The sequence below is a fragment of the Sturnira hondurensis genome, unplaced genomic scaffold, assembly GCF_014824575.4.
Source record: "Sturnira hondurensis isolate 20B ecotype Veracruz unplaced genomic scaffold, ASM1482457v3 Scaffold0009733, whole genome shotgun sequence".
NCBI lineage: Eukaryota > Metazoa > Chordata > Mammalia > Chiroptera > Phyllostomidae > Sturnira > Sturnira hondurensis.
This window is the reverse complement of record NW_028082364.1, coordinates 8,084,485-8,107,680: the sequence shown is the minus strand read 5'-3', so window position 1 is coordinate 8,107,680 and position 23,196 is coordinate 8,084,485. Positions and strand designations below refer to the sequence as shown.

Below are 23,196 nucleotides of genomic sequence, written 5' to 3'. Positions count from 1 at the left end.
CACTGCACCTGGTCTACTGACTCGTGCGCCAACTGTACACAAGAAATCTCCAGCATGAAACTTCACAATCCACTTCTGACACATTGCATCACTTACAGCAACGTCTCCATACATGCACACCACAAACCTTTTGTTGCCTTGCAGTTGCGCTTGTACCTTTCTTGAATTGACAAAGCCAAAGGGGCCAAAAATGTTGCTTATGTTCACGCATCTTCAGTGGGAAAAGGGCCACACACACGTTCGCTACTTGTGATGAGGTTTTTTAACTTCCAAAAACTTCAAGACACAAAGAGTGTCTTGAAGAGGGTCAACAAGCTCTTGCTAGGAGTGTTACTGTCTGAAGCTGTGCTGAAGCTCTTCCTAAACCCAGTTTTGGCAACTACATCTCTCAGGAATAAATGAGAGGACAATCCTCAGTAATTTCCAAGGCTTCCTTTTCCTAACAGCTAGTTTAAAGTCAATGTGCCAAGTGCAAAATGTTGGCTCTCTTCATTACTGCCCATGAAACTTTACATAGAAGTTCTATATCAGCAAGCTAAATTAGTACATTGCTGCATATTCCATTGAGATAGTCATTCAGTTTTGAGAATAACTTACTTCAGTTAAATTATTAAATCTTACTTAAGTAAGTGGTTACAAACATGTACTCCCCACATTCACCTCCTATTAAATATCTGATTGTTTGGTGGAGAAACAACCCTTTCTCTAACCTCAAGAATTTTGCAGCTGGTCTGATAACCCAAAAGGTATGGCACAGATTACCATATGAAAACAACTAAATTTGAGACATGCATAGGCATGAGAACTTCACTCACATGACAGAGGCAGGAACCCCACATGCAGAAGAGCATCAAACATAGAATGGAAACGTGGACACACAAAATGTACTGAGGCCATGATAGTGTGAGGTGCCATGGGGCTCCAAAGTGACCTTTGCAAAGTGATAGGAGCAGATGCTACGAAAAGGGTGCTATTCCCAAGATGTCCACAAGGTGGCAACAAAAAGAGCATCTCCTGCTGGCTTCAACTCAGATGCTATTCTAAATAAAGATGCACAGGAGATGACCATGTACAGCACAGTGTGAAAAAGGGCCCCACCCCCAGAGACCAGATGTCCTGCCGAGTCAGCCCTGGGTCCTCTGACTGCTGGGACTGCTATTACCTAAGAGAGGATGGAGCCTCATGACATGAGCTCTGGGTCCTCACCAGAGAACATAAGAGGTCGTGTCAGGTCACCTTTGGGTCTTATAAGCAAGGAGAAGGACCCCACCTAAGACCTGGGGGTCTAAGAGGTCTGTGACCTCAGGCCTGGGCCACTTGAGTGTGGAGAGGACCACACAAGAGACAGGAGTGTCCTGTTACTGCACAGCTGTGTCCTATGAAGGTTGAGAAAGGTCCCTCTCTGTGAAATGTACGTGTTCTGACCCTTCACCTTTGAGCCTGGTGCCTGTGGGGAGGGGGTCTGATCTGAGAGAGCAGGGGGTCCTGTCAATTCAGCTCTGAGTCCTGGAAGCCTGAAGACAGCCCCCCACCAAGAGTACAGACTCTGCCACACCAGCCCTGTGATCGAGAGGTACACAGAGGCCATGGGTCCATGACCTCAGGAAATATCTCTGCCTGTGAGTGTGATGGGTCCAGTCCCATCGCCTGTGTGCTGTGGGTGTGACAACAGGGGCTTCTCAGAGAAAGCTGTGGGTCCTGTCACTTCAGTCCTGGGTCCGGGAATTGCAAGAAGAAGCCCCATCAGGGGGAGGAAGCTGTGGCTTCAAGTCAGCACTGGGACTGGGTGCTGACCTCTCCCCGCGACCCCCCTCCCATCCCTCACCAGGCAGCGTTCTGGTCACTCCTCCTACCAAAGTCCTCGACTCTCTGGGACTCACAATCACCCGAGGCCCCCTCTGCTCTCCTTCACGAGACCTTCGCTCCCGCAGGATCCTGCTGACACTCCTCTGCCCAGGCAGGCTCCTCAGCTGGCGCATCCCTGTCCTGCGGCCGCTGGGAGGGAAGAGAGGGGATGGGCGGGCCGTGGGGGGACAGGCTGGGTCTGAGAAAGGCTCTGAGACCAGCTGGACCATCGGGATGGTCAGGACCGCAGGGAGGCTGACCCGTTCACTAGGCAAGTGCCTGTGAAGACGCATTTGCTGGTGTAAGCCCCAGGGTCGGGCATCTCGTGCGTAATACAGGACACACACTGGTGAGAGGGACACACGTGCCTTCGTGGAGCTCACTGTCCCGGCATGTGGCCGAGATGCGGTGGAAGCGTCCAGGCTGCTCGGACACCTGCCCAAGCGCAGCGGGAGCAAGAGATCGCACACCTGGGGAGACTGAGTCACGGTGGCGAAGTGCTGCAGGCAGCTGAGGATAACAGCTTTCTTGACATTGCTCACACGTCACTCCTTAATAACTGTCCTGTCAGGTCACTAGAAGTAAATACTCTTGCTTTATACATTCCAAAATTCACCCTCTAAAATCTCCCTTATCAAAAATGTGCACGTTTGCCACACAGTGAGTTCCTCAGATAACCTACAGGGGGCGCCATTTCACTTACAAGACACTTCTACTTGCTACAAGACCAGGGCTCCAAACCCTGACTCACTTAAAAATCAAAATCCTACCCTGGCTGGTGTAGCCCAGTGGATCGAGCGCAGGCCTGCAAACCACACAATCGCAGTTTGATTCTCAGGACACATGCCTGGGTTGTAGGCCAGTTCCCAGCAGGGGGCTCAGGAGAGGCAACCATACATTGATATTTCTCTCCTTCTCTCCTTCCTTTCCCCTCTAAAGATAAATAAATAAAATCTTTTTAAAAAATCAAAGTCCTGTTCCTCTTTTATTTCATCATTAATGAACACCAACAAAATTTTTTCTAACTCCTCACATTACCTCATTTCTTCATATTTTCTTTCAAACGTTGTCCACTTTTACATAACTAAAGCAATACAATTGTATTATTGTGCTATAGCTTATTTACCTTGATGAATCATGAAAAGCAATGTAATGATTACAAACAACAGAATTTATTACAGTGAGGAAATAACACAGAGAAATATATATATATCAACAAAACAGATACAATGCCTAACATTAACCTCAGCAAGAATATGCATGATCTGTGTGAAAAAAATGTAAAATGATGCCCAATGAAAGACACTTGAACAACTGGAAAGTAACATCGTGTTCTTTGATAAAAATCATACGGATGTCAATTTCCCAAAGTTGCTTATAAATTTATTGTGATACAGTTTAAAATATCAACGTTTTAAAAGTAAAACTCATGTTCAGTACACTAGTTAAAATGAGGAATGAAAAGATATTTCTGGAAAACCAAATTAATAAATACAACCTAGCCCGACCAAACATAACTATGTATTGTGTTATAAATCTACACTAATCTAAACAGTGGGGTAATGGCCTTTGAATAGACAAATTAATTGGACAAAACACAAAGTTCAATAACAAATGCAAACTCAGATGGAAATTTTCTATGACAAAGATCTCTCCTTAGATCTGTGGGAAAGTATTTGTAATATAATAAAAGGTATTGGAGCCCTGGCTGGTGTGGCTCAGTGGATTGAGCGCGGGCCTGCGAAACACACAATTGCGGTTTGATTCCCGGTCAGGGCACATGCCTGGGTTGCGGGCCGGTTCCCGGCAGGGGACTCATGAGAGGCAGCCATACATTGATGTTTCTCTCCTTCTGTCCTTCCCTTCCTCTCTAAAGATAAATGGGTAAAAAAATCTTAAAAAAAAAATAAAATAAAATAAAAGGTATTGGAACAACTGAATAGGAAAAACATTGTCCCCCTACATTATATCCTCTGCCAAAATCAATTCTTTGATTGGTTTTAATAGCCACTAATAACTAATATAAAACACTGAGAGCTATCTGAACTATGCGAAAGATCTAAAGTGAAAGAATGGGGAAAAAAAGAATTGGGAAAATGTAGGGAACTGTTCTTCATGTGTGGAAATGTAGCTCAGCCCTGGCTGGTGTAGCTCAGTGGATTGAGCGCAGGCCTGTGAACCAGATGATCGCAGTTCGATTCCCAGTAAGGGCACATGCCTGGGTTGCAGGCCAGTTCCCAGCAGGGGACTCACAAGAGGCAACCATACATTGATATTTCTCTCCTTCCCTTCCCCTCTAAAGATAAATAAATAAAATAAAATAAAATAAAAACAGAAATGTAGCTCAGCACTCACGTGGAAAACCCGTGGGGAGCAAGTGGCATGTAGGACCACGCCCATGGACAGGTTTTCCCCATGAGGAGTCAGGCCTGCATTGTACCTAGACTGCTATGAGACTCTCTTTTGCTAAAACTCCATCATCCTTAATTGAGATAGAAAGTGCTTGCTGTAACTTCCTAAAATCTGTGCTAAACTTCCCAAGTATGGAGTGCGACCGGTTCAACCACTTTTCCACTTGGTCTGCAACATCCTTCTCTTTGAAGTAATTAAAGCATTCTTTCCTTTGTTATCTGAAAAAGGGTACTCCCCTGCAGCGAACCTGTGCATAGTAAATGAGGACTACCCTCCATGTAATGTACCCAGAGAAGCAATAAAATCTTCTCCAGACACAGGCCTCTGGCCCTCTGGCCCTCTCTCTCTCTCAGAGAGTGGCCATGCCATCCCTTTTTCTCCACAGGACGTCTGTTGTCCGTGTGTGTTTGTTCACCAGCAGCCACGACACACACAGATGCTGCCGGCCAGGATCCACATCAGGAATATATGCTATATAAACATTAACCAAATGAAAATTATATAATGACCTAGTAGACTTGAAGACAAAAAGCACTACTACACAGAAAGAGGAGTACTTCATTTCAGAAAGTTTAATGTAGCAGTTAGTTCCAAATTTTGATTCACTTAAAAATACAAACTCGAAATTATATAAAACAGAGCTACATGGAAAAATATACCTTAATAGGTGATTCAAAAAACCTCCCTGCATGCAGATTCATGCAGGTTCTGTTTCAGAACCAATAAAGCTCACACAAAAAAAGTAAAAATATTTTTAAAATAACATGAGAAGCAAATTGCATTCATTGTGCATAAGTACTTCACTGCACCCCAGAACTGCAAATTACAGATGGTCTCCAAGCACCCTCAAAACTTTTTTAAACACTGACCATATAGTGATATAAAGCAAGGTCCAACCAATTGCAAAGGACTAAAATTTGCGTGTGTGTGTGTGTGTGTGTGTATTTCTTGCTCTCACTGCCATTAATCAAGAAATCAGTAACAACAGATAACTAGAAAATACTTATATTTACAAATTATGAAATACACTTCTAAATAACCACCCCAAAATAAAGAAAATTGGAATTTTCTAATTGGAATTAGAAAATAATTTGCATGGAATAATAGTAAAAATACTACGTATCAAGGCCAGATCACTCAGGTTCCAAAGATGATCAAAGCTTCAAGGTCAGTGGCTTTCGCCCTGGCTGGTCTACCTCAGTGCACTGAGCACAGGCTGGGAACCCAAGGGTTGCCAGTTGATTTCCAGTCAGGGCCACTTCCCCAGTGGGGTCCATGTGAGAGGCAACCACACATTCCTGTTTCTATCCCTCTCTTTCTCCCTCCCTTCCCCTCTCTCTAAAAATAAATAAATAAAATTTTCAAAAAAAAATCAGTGGTTTTCAACCTAAGGTTGCCTTTGCCCCCAAGGGGACATTTGGCACATTGTATGTAGGCCTTTTAGGTTGTCATTAGGGAGGGTTAAGGTGGAAGTTACTGTCATGCACTAAATAAAGATAACAATTGCTAATAAGCACCTATGATGTGAAGAAAAATCCCCCAATTTCATAGCAATGAGAAACCCTACTCTCTATGGAGCAGGATGAAGAGCCCATTAGAATACAAACAGCATGTGACTTTGCACCCTAGATCTGAAATCACACCTCTCTCTGGACAGGCAGCTTGGAGGCTGAGAGCTAAAGAACAACAAAAAATAAATTAAAATGCCAGACACCTTGCAAAGACTGGGGAGGAATGTCCTTGGCTAAGAAGAACCCATGAAGGCTCAGAAGCCAAGGAAGAACTGACACCTTAAGAGACTGCACCACACTGTGATAAACCACAGCACTAAGGGTCACTGTCTCCTTACATTGCCCATAAATCATTCTTCGATAATTATTTCTTAAAATTACTTTGAATCTATAATCTTATTCTTTTACATTCTAAAATTCACCATCTAACATTCTCTACTTTGAAAATGTGGACCTTTGCCATATTGTGAGTTCCTCAAATAACCTACAAGGCGCACAATTTTACAAAGTACTTTACAAAGTACTTTACAAAGTACTTCTGACTTCTAAAACACCATTGCTCTGGGTCCTGAACTCATTTACAATGCTAAGAATCATGTTATTATTGTTAGGGTGGGCGGGGATAGGAGGAAGCTCAGGCTGGACTTTGCCAAGAAGAACATCCTCACAGTAACCTGAGTCCGAGGAAGAGACCACCAATGCTGTATTGCTGCTTTGTTCAGAGGGGACCAATCACCAGTTCCCATGGGGAGTCAATGAAAATAAAACCCCACTACATTCCCTGCTTGGGCGTGACTTCTCCGGCCTCATTCTGCAGACCGGGGAACCTCACCCGGGTGCACAAAACCAAATAAAGCTCTTTATTGCCTACTTTATGGCTGATTGGTATTTCTTTCTCGGTGGAGCCTAAGAAAACCTTTCATTTGGTGCAGAAACCCGGGAGGAGTTGTTGTCTGCTGAAGACCGCTCCTCTCCCAGCTCGCTGAGGAAGCCTCCAGGCTGCCCCACCAGTCCGGACTCTGATTGGCATTTTTTCCTAGGCGGAGCTTGAGAAAAACCTTTCAATCATTTTATTTCATTATTAATGAACTTATAACTAACACATTTTTAACTCTTCATATCTTCATCTTTTATTCCAAGTTTTAACTATTCTTTTATGCTTTACACAGCTAAACTAATGTAATTTTATTATCGTATGATATCTTATTTAGCTTGACAACTCATGAATATTAACTTAAAGTTATTATAAACAATACAATTTAGTAAATTGTGTGGTAAATAACGTGCAGAAATAAATTACTCTTTTAGATGATGTGCTCATAGAAAGTGATCCTAAGGAACTGATCGCTGACATTGGGACCTAGGACTTGTACCTTGAAACAGTCTTTTTAAAAAATCGACAGTCACTGATATTCCACTATATTCGATCACTTTTCCTTCAGACCTGTACTAAGATGTTATTCCCCCAAATTCCCACGAGATGGCAGCAGAGGTGCACGCTTGGGACACGTATTGGTTTGGCCTTGGATCCAATACATAAACATAAAATTCATTGTTATCATAATAAATGATTTTCATGTCTCAAACAGTAACTGTGTAACACAGTATAGATTGTACTATGGAAATATTCCTGCTGGAATAGGGCTTTGGATGCAAATCGGACACTTTGGGTGGTCAAGGTGCTATTCAGATAAGGAAGGCAGCACGGGCCACTGGATGTAATGAGGGTGTGCAGAATTTTTGAGTCACTTTTAAATGCATACGCATAGAACCAACTACTTCTCATCCATTCTTTTATCCACAAAAAAATAATCATAGATAGATTTAAGTAAAGGAGAAAACAAATAACACAACATTCCAAATGACATGAAGGAAAAGCAAGTTTTCCCCTCCACTTTGCCCAGGCCCTAATGTGAGCAAACCATAATTTGACAAATTCTCTTCTACTGAAAACTTTAAAGTTATATCTGTGTTGTATATGTTGGATAAAATATGTTAAGCATACTTCATTTCATATACAGGGAACCATAACTGGGGAAAATTTTACTGCTTTTCTTTCCATTGCATTTATTAATTTGAAAGAGAGAGAGAGAGAGTTAGCTGTTCGGCTTATGCATTCATTCATTGGTTGCTTCTTGTATGTGCCCTGATTGGAGAATGAACTGACCACCTTGGCATATGGGCAGGACACTCTAACCACGGAACTACCAAGTCAGGGCTACTAGGAGAAATTTTTGAAAAGTGCAATTTCTGGGTCAGAGAGTATGAAGATGTTTCTGGATGGCTATTGTCAAAATGATCACTGGGAAGACTACACCAAAGGACCCTTCCCAGAGTTTTTCAGATCAAGGGCACTGTACCCGCTTGCTCATCAGCCTCAGAGATGTCAGGAGTCCTCTGGATCCTCATATGGGCCCCCCATTATGTACACCTTAAAAATATAGCAGTCAGTTATTCTACCAACAGATAAGGGGTTTATTCAGAAACAGTAAAAAAATGCAGTTTAGGACAAGCAACCTGTAGCAAAAGTCATTGGCAAGATTTATAAGTAAAAGAGAGGAATGTTATGTTACATAGAGAAAGGAGGAAGCTGGTAGGGATCATTTCAACAGAAAGTGCACTGGAGGAAACCATCAGGGTGACGATGGTTTCTCTCTAGCTGAGTTGCTGGGGAGTCGGTCTTTCCTGGGAGCACATGGTACCATCTTCATGTTGGGGCCTGTGACAGACAATTTTTCCTGTAATTGACCCTGTGTGATGTTATGTGTCAGCACCTCCACTGACCCCCAACTCCACTTTAGTGAGGTTTCCCTTTATGCAATTTCACAGTAATAATTAGTTGCCTTATTTGCCATCCATGGAAATCAAGTTATATTTACATGCTCAAAACGAGGTAAGGACCAGAAACACTCTTCCTACTTTATCTCGTGAAAGCCAGTAGCAGCAAAACGGAACCTACTCTGCGGACCCCTGTACTCAAATTTGATGTTATTTTTATGCAAAATACTTGTAGGTTTTTCAGTATTTCTAAATTTATTTAATTTTGCTTGGTTTTATCTCGGCTTCCTATTTCTGAAATGTTTTTACACCTGAGTTAAACACATCTATTGTTCATAACGCCACTTCTTTGAGACGTGAAATTCTCCCAGTGTGTTTTCCAGTATACTCATTAGTCGTTTGTTGTGTTTAAATATTTGAGCCCTCTGGGACTTATTTTGTGTCTATGAATTGCGTGGTCAGATTTTACTGACTTAAGTTTCCACGGAATGCAATACAGTCTCGACCGCGTCCTCACTGCTTATGCAGCTCTAGCCAAAAGTGGGTTTGAAAAGGGGAGTGGGGGGCACGGACGGGCCTAGATGTAAGTTGAGGATCCCGACCACAGCCTGGTGGAACAAAGACACTTTGTCTGGTGGCGGAGGCCCACGTTCACCCCAACGTCCGGCCGGCCGGGCTCGGAGTTCCCAGCTCCTGCGGGATGGATTCACCGGCAGCGGGACAACCAGCCTTGGAGTGCAGGCTGCGTGACTGGCGCTCGGGAGACCCCAAGTAGCCAATCCCTGTGGGGTGGGGCGGGTTTTCCGCTGGCCAATCGAGAACCTAGGGGGCTCTGCCCCTCTGCCCCGCCCTTTTAGCTTCTCCTGATCGCCCATTGGCGGGCAGGGCCCTGGAATCCCAGCACTGATTGGGCGCTATCCAGGATGGCACCACCCCCCCCTCAGGGCGGGAAGCCCCCGGGATCAGAGCGGAGCTCCGCTGAGGTGGGCGGCGAGGCGGGGGCCGCGGGAGACTGACCCGTAAGCGGGGAGCCTTGCTACGTGGAGCCCGTAGCCCGAGAACTTCAAGGTCCAGCCCGAGAGACCCTAGATGCCCTCATCCTGAGGGGCCCCGAATCCCTTCACCATCGAGGGGCCCTTGGAGGACTCCCACGCTTAGACCCCCAAACAGCCCGAAAACCCCAGTTCCCCTCAGCTCGGGGCACCCTACGTGCAACTCGCCCGGAAAGAGCAAATCTCCTTAAACTCAGAGACGCTAAATGCCGTCGTCCTGGAAACGAACTCCATGTGGGGACCCGGAAGCCCCTCGATGAGAGGCCCCGAATCTCCTCAGCCGTAGGGGTCTGACCCTCCCCTCCCCCCAGGCCTCAGCGTCCTCAGTCTGGAGGACGCCCCCGGCCGTCGGCCCCTCCCCCGCAGGGCCCCGCATCCCCCGCTCCCGGCGCCCCGCTCAGCGCCTTCTCCTCCCACAGGCGCCCCGGGCTCGGGGCCGGGACGCCACGAATCCCGACGGCGGCCCGCAGCACAGCCCTGAGGGAGAAGCGGGGCGGACGCCTCAGGTGAGCTGAGGGGCGGCCCTCGGGGTGGCCCTGGCTGTGCGCGGGCGGAGCGCTGGTGGGAGAGACGGGACTCCCGCGCGGGGCCAGGGCAGGGAAGACCCCTTGCGCGCGTTCTCACTCGCATCACCGAGTTACTGTCTCCACTCTGCTTCTCCCGGGAGGAGTGGGCGGAGATGGGAGACCCGGACAAGCTCCGGGACCGGAACCTGAAGAGGAACTTGGTCGCGCTCCCCAGCCCAGGTAGCGAGTGCGCAGGCGCTGGGCAGGAGGGGCCCGCGGACCAGACAGGCTGCCCGGCCGCCCCTCCGCCTGCGGCTCCCTCCTGCGCGGACACGAGCGGGAGGCGTTCGCTTCTTCGCCTCACGGCAGGGCTGGCGCAGGGCTGGCGCTGACCGTGCGGCGCTCCCATCCCTTGAGAGCCGGTCACAGGGGCTTCCTGGAGCTCGTTCCTCCTGCAAGCTCCGTGCTTTCAGGACAGAGGTTGTCTCCGTCCAGGTCTCAGGGCTCCTCAGCCAGCTTTCATGTGTCGCCGCAGGCAGGCCACCGAGCTCCAGGAGGAGGACCCTGAGGACTCCGATGAAGAATGGGCTCCAGGGCAGCGAGGTGAGGGGCAGGAGGAGGCAGAGCTGCCCTCCCGACACGGACCTGGTGTAGGTCAGGCTGCATCTTGGGACATAACCAGGGGACAGGGCTTGCTTGTCCAGCGAACACACAGGATGCAGAACAGTGTGTCGTACAGTGAGGGGCTATTCCTGTAAACTTTCAAGTGTGCAAAATCACCTTATATATTTATAGACACATTGATAACCTGTAAATGTATAGGAATATACAAGTGAACAAGAAATAACTAATTCAGAATAGTCATCACAAGAGAGGGAGACAGGTCTGGCCGGTGAGGAGTGTCCCCACACCTCGCTGCCCAGTGCCCTCATGGAGACACATGGGAAATGGCATTAACCACGCTGATGACGGGAGTGGGGGGAGGGCCAGAGTAGGGAGTGGGTGATCGCTGTATCATTTCCTAATGTCAGCCATGGTGCTGTTCTGTCCAGTATCATGAGTATTCGCTGGGTAGAGTCAGTGCACTTTCGTGGGTCTGGGGTTGAAACACAGCTGAAGGCAAAATGTGATCTTTGACTTGACTGGAATTCTGTTTCTGTGGTCATCAGACTGGATGCTGACCAGAGTAGAAATATTAAGGAAGGGCGTGGATGGCCAGTATGTGCACAGCGGGGAGGATCCCAGAGAAAGGAGGCGAGGTGGCTGTGGTGCCCGGAGGAGGCCAGTTCAAATGCAAAAAACAGGACGGAGAAAGGGTTATATTGAAGACATGGAATTTCTGTGCAGTTACTGTTATTACATTTTTGTCAGGAGAGGCCAGTGTATCTTTTAATAAATGATAATAGGTGCTTTATGAACATAGGGTGAAGCATAGATGACACTTTGTGTATTTTTTTATCATTCTCATGAAATTAGTGGATGGCCCCAATAGAAGCCTAAGCCTTAATGACACCTCAGAAAACATTTTCCAATCATCTTGGGATTGTTCTTGGACTACTCTCATTCAGAATTCTGTATCCCAAATAAGAATCTCCAGATTTTGGAAACATTTACCAACAAAAACACTGGTTTCTCATCATCTTTCAGTGAAACCTTCTTGGGTGGCCTTCAGAAGGGAACAGAGTAAACACCAGAAGGTCAGTATTTCCCAAATCCTGTTGACAAGAAAATTTTCCTCATGGATAGAAATGCAGGTAAGAGTAGGAAAATGCAGAAAAGATCCTAGGAACTGCTGCCTTCCTTTCCTGGTCTCTTCAACACATTGTCTGATATTACCATCTTTTTTTAAGGATTTTATTTATTGATGTTTTAGAGAGAGGGGAAAGGAGGGAGAAAGGGAGAGAAGCATGTGCGAGACACACCTGTATGGGTTGCCACTCACCCACCCCCAAGTAGGGAACCTGATCCACAACCCAGGCATGTGCCCTGACCGAGAATGGAACTGGTGACCTTTCACTCTGCAGGCCAGCACTCAATCCACTGAGTCACACCAGCCAGGGCTCATCATCATCTTAATAGTTAACAACTACAGCAACAATAGTAACTACCATTTGCTTCATTCTCACAATGTTTCAGACTTTAAGAATTCTATGTGAATAAACTCACTCAAACATTGCAACAACCTGATGAGGTATGTACTATCTAACTCCATTTACTATAAGGAAAGTGCTCTTTCAGAGATATAGAAATGTTTAACTCTTTCAGAGATACAGAAATGTCTAAGATCATAGTATCAGTGGTAGTGCAATGTAACCCATATTTGCTTCTCTAAAACACTTACAAACTCATTAAAACTTTCAGAGTTTTGCCTTCACCACCATGACCAGTTGGTTGTCATGCTGCAAAGTGAAAGATCGCCGGTGTGATTCCTGGTCAGGGTGCATGCCTGGGTTGTGGGCCAGTTTCCAGGTTGGGGTGTGTGTGAAAGGTGCGTGGTCACTGTTTCTCTCTCTCTCTTTTCCCTCCCTTCCCCTCTCTCAAGAAAATGAACAAAATCTTTTTTAAAAATTAGAAAAATAAACTTTCACAGTTTCTAAATTTTACATTGTCTTATCCATATGTCATTACATGATTCATCTGACTGACTGTTTCAACCAAAGTTCTTCTCTGCTATGCTGAAGTGAGAAATGCACTAAGACCCTCTGAACGAGGAAAGTGTACGCTGTATAGGCAGTTGGTACAGTGGATGGACCCAGATGATGAAGAATGTAAAATGTCCAGGATCACAGCCTCCCACTCTAATCAAAAAAAGCATCTCCCACTCCTGAGGAGCTTCAGGTTCGATGATTGAGAAACAACAAATAATAAAATGACTTAAGGACTTCATATAGGTTACACACTCTTCTATAGAAACTCATCCATTTGGAACTGATTTCAAATACTGTTTCTTGTAAGGTGAAGTAACAGCTTCTTTCTCTGAGTTCCAATGAGGCCACTCTCATCCTATTTAGAGTCATTTGTTCAACCTGCCCCCCTCCCCGTTGTGAGCTCTTTGAGAGGCTGGTCCATGCCTGAGACTTCTTAGAGGTTACAGGCCCAGATCAGGGCCCCTGAGGGCCCCCAAATGTCTGCTGAGTGATTTCACAGTTATAAATTAAACTAGAACATGATCAATGAACGCTGAAGGCAATTTCTGTGAGATGTGAAATATGGAGAGAGCAGAGGGGTAAATCAATAGCAGAACTGTAATCTCACATTTATACTGTATTTCACAATTCACAGAACACTTTGGTGAGCATTATTTAATTCCACATTCACTGTAACATTGAAAATTAGCATGTCAGAAGTCATGAAACCAAAGACACCTAGCTACTGATACAGCCTTATTCAAACAGAATTGGTGGGAAGCAGCTAATCTAAGTACAAATATTCTTTCTAAGGTATTCCAAATTTTATCATTTTATTTATTGTCTAGATATGTTTCTGCCACTATTTCTTTATTCTTTTCCCAATATCCTTCACTCAATGTTATAGAGATAGTTGAAAGAAGAGAGCCATAAGGCACGAGTTCTAATCTTGGATTCATTATCCACATCGGCTCTATCCCCTCTAGTATTCATACTCCCTATGTGTTTCCAAGGGTTGAAGTATTAAAGACATGCATGTAAAATGTATCATAAGCCTTAAAAAGTTATCTTTTAATATGTGACTCTTATATTGAAGGCAACATCCACAGTGCCATTAAACAATGAAGACAGTTTGAAGGAATTACCAGGAATAGCAAATTTGATGACTGCAAGTGACTCAGAGCATGCCCAGAAACCAGTGTCCCCTCCTGGAGAAGCATGTGCCTTTGGAAAGCACATTAGACAAAAATCAGGTAAGAAAAAATAATTTGGAAACTTTAGTTCCTCTAAGTCCTATAGAAGGGCTGATAAGTATGACCTAGATATGTGAGGTGGACTATGGATGGGCCTGGATTTAGGCTGGGCCAAGCTGAGAGTAAAGTTACCACTGGTCCTTTGGGCAAATCCTATAAATTCTCTGAGCTCCCAAATGCTAATGTGTAAACTGAAGATAAGGATATTTCACACATATGTTGTTTGAAAATACTAAATTGAATTTAAAATAGGTACACATGCAACTTGTCCAATGCATCCATCTCTGATAATAGCAACCACACTTTATTGGTGTTGTGTGCCCAGGCCTTTACTCAATGCCTAACACATAATGTGCACTCCATAAATATTTTATGAATGATTACAGGTTGGCAAATTAAACCTGGTAATGGGAAGATCTAGAAACTAAAATTGAATCAGTCATTAGTTAGTGTGGAGTCTTCATCTTCTGAACCAATAGTTAACAGAGTAAAATACCAGAGTGTGCAAAAGAACAGGTGATCATTTGATGGGAGGAGATTGTGTATTATCTGACAAAATGGGAACTAACACTCTAGACCCCACCAACCTTGCTCACCTGCTCTTCTCCAACTCAGAACTCAGGAGAAAGGAGATGGATGTGAAGATGGACAACCTACAAGAAAGAGAGGTTTGTGGGTACCAAGAGATCAATGAGCCCCAGGATGATGACTACCTTTGTAAGTGACCCACACTAAGAAGTACATTATGATACAATAGTTTCATCTAGTTCTTTGGTCCCCAAATCGTTCCCTTCCTCTAGTGACCTGGAGTACAGGATTGAGTTTCAATGATGTGAGTGCCGGACTCCCTTTGAAGCTCTTTGTGTCCAGGAACATGCACTATATCTTTCCTAACCTTTTTGTTCTCGTCTACAGATTGTGAGAAGTGTCAGAACTTCTTCATCGACAGCTGTGCTGTGCATGGGTCCCCTACTTTTGTAAAGGACAGTACAGTGGAGAGGGGGCATCCCCACCGCTCAGCCCTCACCCTGCCCCCTGGGTTGAGAATCGGGCCATCTGGCATCCCTCAGGCTGGGCTTGGAGTGTGGAATCAGGCAGCTGATTTGCCAGTGGGTCTGCACTTTGGCCCTTATGAAGGACACATCACAGAAGATGAAGAGGCAGCCAAGAGCAGATATTCCTGGCTGGTGAGAACTATTTACCTCTTCCACTGTCCTCTGGCTTCCCACATTCCTTCTGAAGCTTAGAGGGACCCACCTCTTATGTGCTAGACATGGAGGGGATGATGTGGTTAGCTCTGTGTACTTACTGGACTTCACATGAACACAGAGCTCCTGTTTAAGGATCAGAAGGTAAGGAGGAGCAAAGTGGTGCAGACACAAAGGAGTGGCTTCTCCTTTGTGAGGCTCCTACTGTGATTGGACAGGTAGACTTGGATGTGTAGACGATGCGTAAACAAATATCATGTGGTCACAGCTGGCAGTTGAATCCCCATGTAGGCTGAACGAGCTTTGATGACTGTGGAGTAAAATAATTCTTCTGACTATTAACTCCCCACAAAAAAAGTAAAAGGTCTGAAACTTCTTTTCTGAAACACAGATCACCAAAGGGAGAAACTGCTATGAGTATGTGGATGGAAAGGACAGATCCTGGGCCAACTGGATGAGGTGAGGTCAACAGGTCTCTGGGTGCCAGAGGGGACACTCATCCCCCACAAGCCCATATATTTGTCCCTCTCACCATGCCTCCCTCAGTGGTCTCCCTTAATCCTTTTTCCTTCTTTTTCTCCATACAGTGTTCTTTCATTTCAGGGGACTTTTAGGAAAAAAGTATAGCATGTGTCCTCAAAATATAAAACTCTCTGCTAGACACCATCTGGGTGCTGAAAAGGACCTTGAAGAGCCTAAATTCACCAGGGACACTGGATTACTTTAATTTATCAAATGAACATTAATTAAGCACTTCCTATATTCTAGTTACAGTGAAGGAATACATTACTTCAGATTATACAACCCATGTTTTTATGGAGGACCTCTCACAGACAGATATAAAAACAACTGCTTTTAGAAACTATAATTTTCAACAAGCGCACAGTGTCAAGATAGTGCAAACCAATGGTGGCCTAAACCTGTGAGGGCAGCAAACCATCCCATCCTCCCTTCTAACTAGAACTGGGCTCTGAGGCCTGCAGAGGAATGGTCATGGGCCCTTTCCCAAGAGGAACTCTCTTTTATCAGGGATAACAGAATGTGAATCATCTACTATCGTTCATTTTATTCTAATAAGACAAAAAGACCTCCAATTTTCTATGGTAACCTTGGGCAGGCAAGTGAATGTTATCCTAAATACAGTGTAGGGGGGTTGGAGAAAGGCCTCACAGGAGAAAACATATGTGGGCTAAATACTGGATACTTAGTGACCTAATTTAGAAGCAGAGCCCTAGATCAAGCACCAGGTTCTCTGATGTGAGACAACTTGATTTCGAGTTTGGAGAAGCCAGAGATCACTGGATACTATGGCCAATCAGGGTGGTTAAGTCTAGACCTGGGTTTGAGAAAATAGTAATAGGCAGGATGAACACAACAAGCAGGACTTGGAGGTAAGAATTCACATGACATGCTGACAGATGCTCAGACACTGAACAGAAGGTTCCCCGGGAGCATTAGGGGCAGTGGGCAACACCAGAGCCTGAGGGCTTTAAGAGTCAATGAGGAAGGAGCTGGACATGGATGTAACAGGTAGTGGGAACTCATCACTGTGCTTTTCTTTCCCTTCATCTGCCTCAATCCCAGGTATGTGAACTGTGCCCGGGATGATGAAGAGCAGAACCTGGTGGCCTTTCAATACCATGGGCAGATTTTCTACCGAACCTGCCAGGTTGTCAGACCAGGCTGTGAGCTGCTGGTCTGGTTCGGGGACGAGTATGGCCAGGAGCTGGGCAGCAAGTGGGGCAGCAAGTGGAAAAGACAGTTCACAGCTGGGAGAGGTGGGCACCACTGTTCTTCAAAACAGAAAGAAAAGAGAATTCTCCTTAGAAATATTCATGATCCAACTCTTAACTAGAGTAAAATCCACTCTAAAGTCAGTATAGTTTCAAATCACATGCTTCAGAAATTCATAATTCATTCATATGCCTTTAACTCTTAGGCAAAATTTTTTATATTTTTTATTTTTAAAATATTTCATGAACAAAATACATAACCACGTATTGGCCTGGAAGATTGAAAGGCAAAAAAGTTTTCAATGTACTAACCAGTCCTTTCACCAAGGCAGTTTTTCTGAAACTTTTATTGCTGTTTCTTCTTAATTTTTCTCCATACTTGTAAATAGAGCATTTTTGTTTATAGGCATTCATTATTTTTTAAAGATTTTGCCCTGGCAGGTGTGCCTCAGAGACTTGAGCACTGGCCTGTGAATCAAAGGGTTTCCAGTTTGATTCCCCACTTGGGCATATATCTGGGTTTTGGGCCAGGTCCCCAGTACAGGGCATGTGAGAGGCAACCACACATTGATGTTTCTCTGCCTCTCCCTCCCTCCCTTCCCCCTTTTCTAAAAATAAATAAATACATAAGTTTTTTAAAACAATTTTTTGTTTTTACAGAGAGTGGAAAGGAGGGAGAAAGAAAAACCAGTGTGCAAGGGAAATATTAATCAGTTGTCTATGACATTCCCCCAACTGGCCCACAACCCTGGCATGTGCCTGAGTGGGTATCGAACTTGTAACCTTTCAGTTTTCAGACAACACCCAACCCACCAAGCCACACCATTCAGGCACGGTGCTGCATTCATTCATCATATCAGTGAATTATCATGTGAGATCTTACTCTGGTGCACAACGTCTTGGGACGTGGAAATACAGATAAACATGAGGATCACAATCACTGCTCTTGAGGAGCTGACTGGTGAAAGACAGAAACCCAGACACACGTGCTTGCATGTGCATAACACACAGAGCACTTAGTGCTTTTGGGAAAACTAATCCTGGATCATTGCCTAGGGATCAGTGTGAGGGAAGGTACAGTGTGGCAGGTGGTCCGGGAAAGGGTCTCTCCAGATGCAACATTTACAAAAATACTGCAGGCAAAGGATCCCAGGCCAAGGGAGCAGCTAGTGCAGGGAAGAAAAGAGGTGCAGTGTTGAATTGTTTGAGGGTCACGCAGATCTTCTCTCAGCATAGAGGAGAAGAACAGAGTTCAGATAGATGCTTAGCAACCTGGAAATGCCGTGACAATGATCCTACTTGAGACACTGGGGACTTTCCTGAGTGCAAGTATGTAGTTGTCAGCTATTGAGTGGTGTGTTCTCTGTTCTGATTATACTTCGTTAATTTTTAGAAAATAAACTCCAGTGGGGAATCCTCTCAGACATTACTTCATCTCCAAGTGAGAGATCATGGTAGACTGGCCAGAGAGGAACAGGAGTCAGGCATGTAAGACGTGTGGTTGGAGAAATATTTTGAAACAGGTGTTCTCTGTATATGAAATGGGCTAGCGCTGAATGAAATGAAGCATGAATATCTGGTGTAAGGCTTGAGGAAGGACTTTTTAAAAGATTTTTATTTATTTATTTTTAGAGGGAAAGAGGGAAAAAGAGGGAAACATGAATGCATGGTTGCCTCTCACACGCCCTCTGCTGGAGACCTGCCCACAACCCAGGCCTGCACCCTGACTGAGAATTGAACCCACAACTCTTTGCTTCTGCCACTCGACCACTGAGCCACACCATCAAGGGCAGGAAGGACATTTTATTTTACTGTTTTGGAAAACAGAGAGAAGCAATTCCTAGTTGGGGCCTGTGGTTTTCCTTTTTAACATGACTTAGAAGATACTGATACATGGAAAAGGTCCCTGCAGTTCCATCCACACAGGGAGTGAAATGGCCTCTCGTGATCCTTGAAAGCCCCTAGTCTGGGCAATATTAGCAACGACCCTTGGTGTGAGCTTTCTAGATTTCTGAAGAGGCACTGCAAAAAATAAAAAGGAAATAAACTGCAAGTGGACACTTTGAGGGGTAAAGAGCTTGTGCTGTCACCACAGTAAGAATGATTCATGGGGCAGGTCTTACCAGGAGACGTATCATACTGCCCAGGCATTCTCATCAACATCTCCCTGACCAAACCTTTCTCTTTCAGCGGAACCAAAGCCAGAGGTTCACCCATGTCTCTCTTGCTCTCTGGCCTTCTCCAGTCAGAAATTCCTCAGCCAACACGTGAAACTCAATCATCCCTCTCAGATTCTCCAGGGAACATCTGCAAGAAAACACCTCCAAGCAGAGGAACCCTGTCCAGAGGATCAGAATCGGCAGCACCAACATACTAATACACACAACTGGAATGATAAAACTGAAGGTCAAGAGGCTAAAGAGAGGTCCAAACCTTTGCTTAAAAGGATCAGTCAAAAGAGAATCTCAAGATCTTTCCAACCTTCCAAAGAACAAATGATGAGTTCTAATGAGCATGAGCAAATGATGGAGGAAGAGCCCCACAGAGGCCGGAAAGAGAGTCTAGAGGATGCAGGCAAGTTCTTTGTAAAAGTAGGAATGTCAAGAATTACAACAACCAAGCATGGAGGGTGTTTGCAAGACTTAAATGATGGATCACATCTCATCAGAGGCCAGAGAACACACTCTGGGGAGAAGCCCTATATTTGCAAGGAGTGCGGGAGAGGCTTTACATGCAAGTCACATCTCATCACACACCACAGGACACACTCAGGGGAGAAGCCCTATGTTTGCAAGGAGTGTGGGCGAGGCTTTACATGCAAGTCACATCTCATCAGACACCAGAGGACACACACAGGGGAGAAGCCCTATGTTTGCAGAGAGTGCGAGAGAGGCTTTACACGGAAGTCAGCTCTCATCACACACCACAGGACACACTCAGGGGAGAAGCCCTATGTTTGCAGGGAGTGCGAGAGAGGCTTTACATGCAAGTCAGCTCTCATCGAACACCAGAGGACACACTCAGGGGAGAAGCCCTATGTCTGCAGGGAGTGCAAGAGAGGCTTTACACGGAAGTCAGCTGTCATCACACACCAGAGGACACACTCAGGGGAGAAGCCCTATGTTTGCAAGGAGTGTGAGCGAGGCTTTACATGCAAGTCACATCTCATCAGGCACCAGAGGACACACTCAAGGGAGAAGTCCTATATTTGCAAGGAGTGCGGGCGAGGCTTTACATACAAGTCAGATCTCATCACGCACCACAGGACACACTCAGGTGAGAAGCCCTATGTTTGCAGGGAGTGCGGGAGAGGCTTTACATGCAAGTCATCTCTCATCACACACCAGAGAACACACACAGGGGAGAAGCCCTATGTTTGCAGGGAGTGCAAAAGAGGCTTTACATGCAAGTCAGCTCTCATCGAACACCAGAGGATACACTCAGGGGAGAAGCCCTATGTTTGCAGGGAGTGCAAGCAAGGGTTTACACGGAAGGCACATCTCGTCACACACCAGAGGACACACTCGGGGGAGAAGCCCTATGTTTGCACGGATTGTGGGAAAGGCTTTACATGCAAGTCATATCTTATCACACACCAGAGGACACACTCAGGGGAGAAGCCCTATATGTGCAGGGAGTGTGGGAGAGGCTTTACATGCAAGTCAGATCTTATCACACACCAGAGGACACACACAGGGGAGAAGCCCTATGTTTGCAGAGAGTGTGGGAGAGGCTTTACATGTAAGTCACATCTCATCACACACCAGAGGACACACACAGGTGAGAAGCCCTATGTTTGCAGGGAGTGTGGGAGAGGCTTTATATGCAAGTCACATCTCATCACACACCAGAGGACACACACAGGGGAGAAGCCCTATGTTTGCAGGGAGTGCGGGAGAGGCTTTATATGCAAGTCACATCTCATCACACACCAGAGGACACACTCAGGGGAGAGGCCCTATGTTTGCAGGGAGTGCAAGCAAGGGTTTACTCGAAAGGCACATCTCATCAGACACCAGAGGACACACCCAGGGAAGAAGCTCTATGCAGGTGGACTGAGTCCTGAGCATTAATTTGCGTATCAGTAGCTATAGGAAGTCTATGGCCTCTTATTCTCCCCAAGATTGCAATTACTATACAGGTAACTGGTTAAACAAATCCTCCAAGTGTATGACAAGAGATGAGATGGACAAACAGTTCCATGAGTGATATGGGGATGTCAGCACCAATCTCCTTCATGGCTTTTTGACATTCTTTTCTAAAATGTCTTCATACAAATATGTAGCCCACATCTCTCATCCCCACCCCCCCATCACTGAAAGCAGATTTCCATAAGAGCCACAAAGAACTCACACAGCCACAGAAATTCAACTCCTGCAAATGCATAAGTCATTAGTCAATCTACTTTGGTTTCTGCCCAAAAAGAGGGACTTGATACGGATGCATCAGAGAAGGGAATTCCCTGGACTCCTGAGAAGTGGGGCCTTTTCTTCTAATGGGCTTCCTACCCTCCTCCCTTGGCTTCTCTTGGCTCTTCTAGTTTCCTACAACTGCTGGAGCCTCAGAGGTGAATGGTAGGGAGAAATGTATGCTTCTGTGTGTATGTGAGCCGGGCTCAGTATGTACACCTCATCTTCCTCACTGTCCTTGCCGCCCCTCCAGGGTCAGCATTTTCTGGTGAACAGCATACAGTTTCCACATCAGTCCTTAGTGTGAGTCTCAGCTCTGTCTTCAGCTGTGTGATGTAAGGCATGATTCTCAGCTTCTTTCTGCCTGCTTACTAGTCTGTACAACGGAAATGGAAACTCCAGCCTTTCAGTTTGACATTCAAACTAGAGTGAACACAGGAAGAATCTGGCAAGAGGATTGCTGAGATCACAAGTCCTGCTGAACAGCCTTCAGTGCCCATCTCTTCTGGGTCTTTAGTGCTGGACAAAGGAAGATAAGGACAGGGTAGGAGTCTGTAGCCAAATTCAGAATTTGAGCAGACACCACTGCTTTCACCACAGTGAAGAAGGCCATTCCCCAAGAAGAAGGCCTGAGGTGGGAGATTCACTTACCTCCAGGCCACCACCCTCCCACTTACCCTGTGCATGTTCAGAGCCTCTTCAACACAAGTAGGTAGTACTGAGAGTGACCTGTGAAACAAGATCCTTGGCTACCCCTTGCTGAGAACTGACACTGGGAACAGCATGTGCCCCCACTGGTGTGTTAGGATAGATGGTGAGCCAAGGCAGGAAGAACAGGGAAGACCTGTCTCTCCCACTGACTCAGCAGACCTCAGCCTGATCCAATTCTATTGCCAGATTATCCAGCATCAGAAGAAATACCGTGTTAACACATTGCCATTCTAGGTATCATTCTCACTATCTGGGAAAGAAAGGATTTGAAACTTCATTCCAAGCCCTAGAAGATGGGAGAGGACCCACAGCACTCAAGGAAAGGACCTGTAAGTCAAATTTGGCTAATTGCCTCTGGTCACTATCTGATTTATGAGAGGGTCCCTACTGCTTACAGAAAAAGCCCATAAGTAACTGGGTAATTGCCTCAACTTTAATTCTGCCACATGTCTATATTACAAGATGACTAAATGGGATTGAAGCAAGATAAGGATTCAGGCTAATGACCTGCACACTTACCTACATTTGGGTAGTCATGTCCCCCATGGAAGCTGGCACCACTTTTACCTGTCAATCAATATGTAATTTCTTCCCTCTCTTCCCACCAACTATATGAGTCCTCAGGACAAAGGACCTGGTGCCCTTGCCACCCACGCTCCTGTCTTTCACTCCCACCTCAGCAAGACCTGTCCTCTTCCATGAGAATGTGTCACTAATAAACCCTGATTTCATGCTAATACACTTGCTGATTTGTAATTTTTAACTGCATTGACAAGAAGAACTGAGTTTCTTCTGTGACAGATGCACCCAATCTGCATGTGGCATTCATGAAGCCTGCAACACAGAAGCTTCTGTAATGCACTTTCCTTGTACCTGGATTGCACATGGCTTCATACATCAATGACAACATGTTGAAATTAGTACTTATTTGATCTTTAAACTTTTGCTTGTGAAGTGAAGTCTGATGGGATAATGGACATGCACAATATTGGTCGTTCCTGGCCACCCATTCACAGACAGTGTCCACAATGGCCCAAGAGCACGAAATTCCTATGGACCCAATGGGTGGGAGTCCTGCAAGACTCAGGGTGAGAACAGGGTAAACACCTGCATTTGTGTAAGCATAAGGAAAGGTGCCAACAGCTTCCAGA

The 23,196-nt window shown here is 45.5% G+C and overlaps 1 protein-coding gene across 1 annotated transcript; it reads left to right on the top strand.

Annotated features, from left to right (window-relative positions):
* Positions 1-10,248: 10,248 nt before the first annotated feature.
* Positions 10,249-22,608, top strand: LOC118995070 (histone-lysine N-methyltransferase PRDM9-like). The gene is made up of 12 exons (XM_037057994.1): positions 10,249-10,344; positions 10,600-10,707; positions 11,752-11,801; positions 13,828-13,984; positions 14,600-14,701; positions 14,900-15,171; positions 15,337-15,354; positions 15,584-15,651; positions 16,777-16,970; positions 19,116-19,551; positions 19,636-20,047; positions 20,210-22,608. Exons 1-12 carry the CDS (start codon positions 10,278-10,280, stop codon positions 20,996-20,998), a joined length of 2,673 nt encoding a protein of 890 aa, XP_036913889.1. The 5' UTR covers positions 10,249-10,277; the 3' UTR covers positions 20,999-22,608.
* Positions 22,609-23,196: the final 588 nt, after the last annotated feature.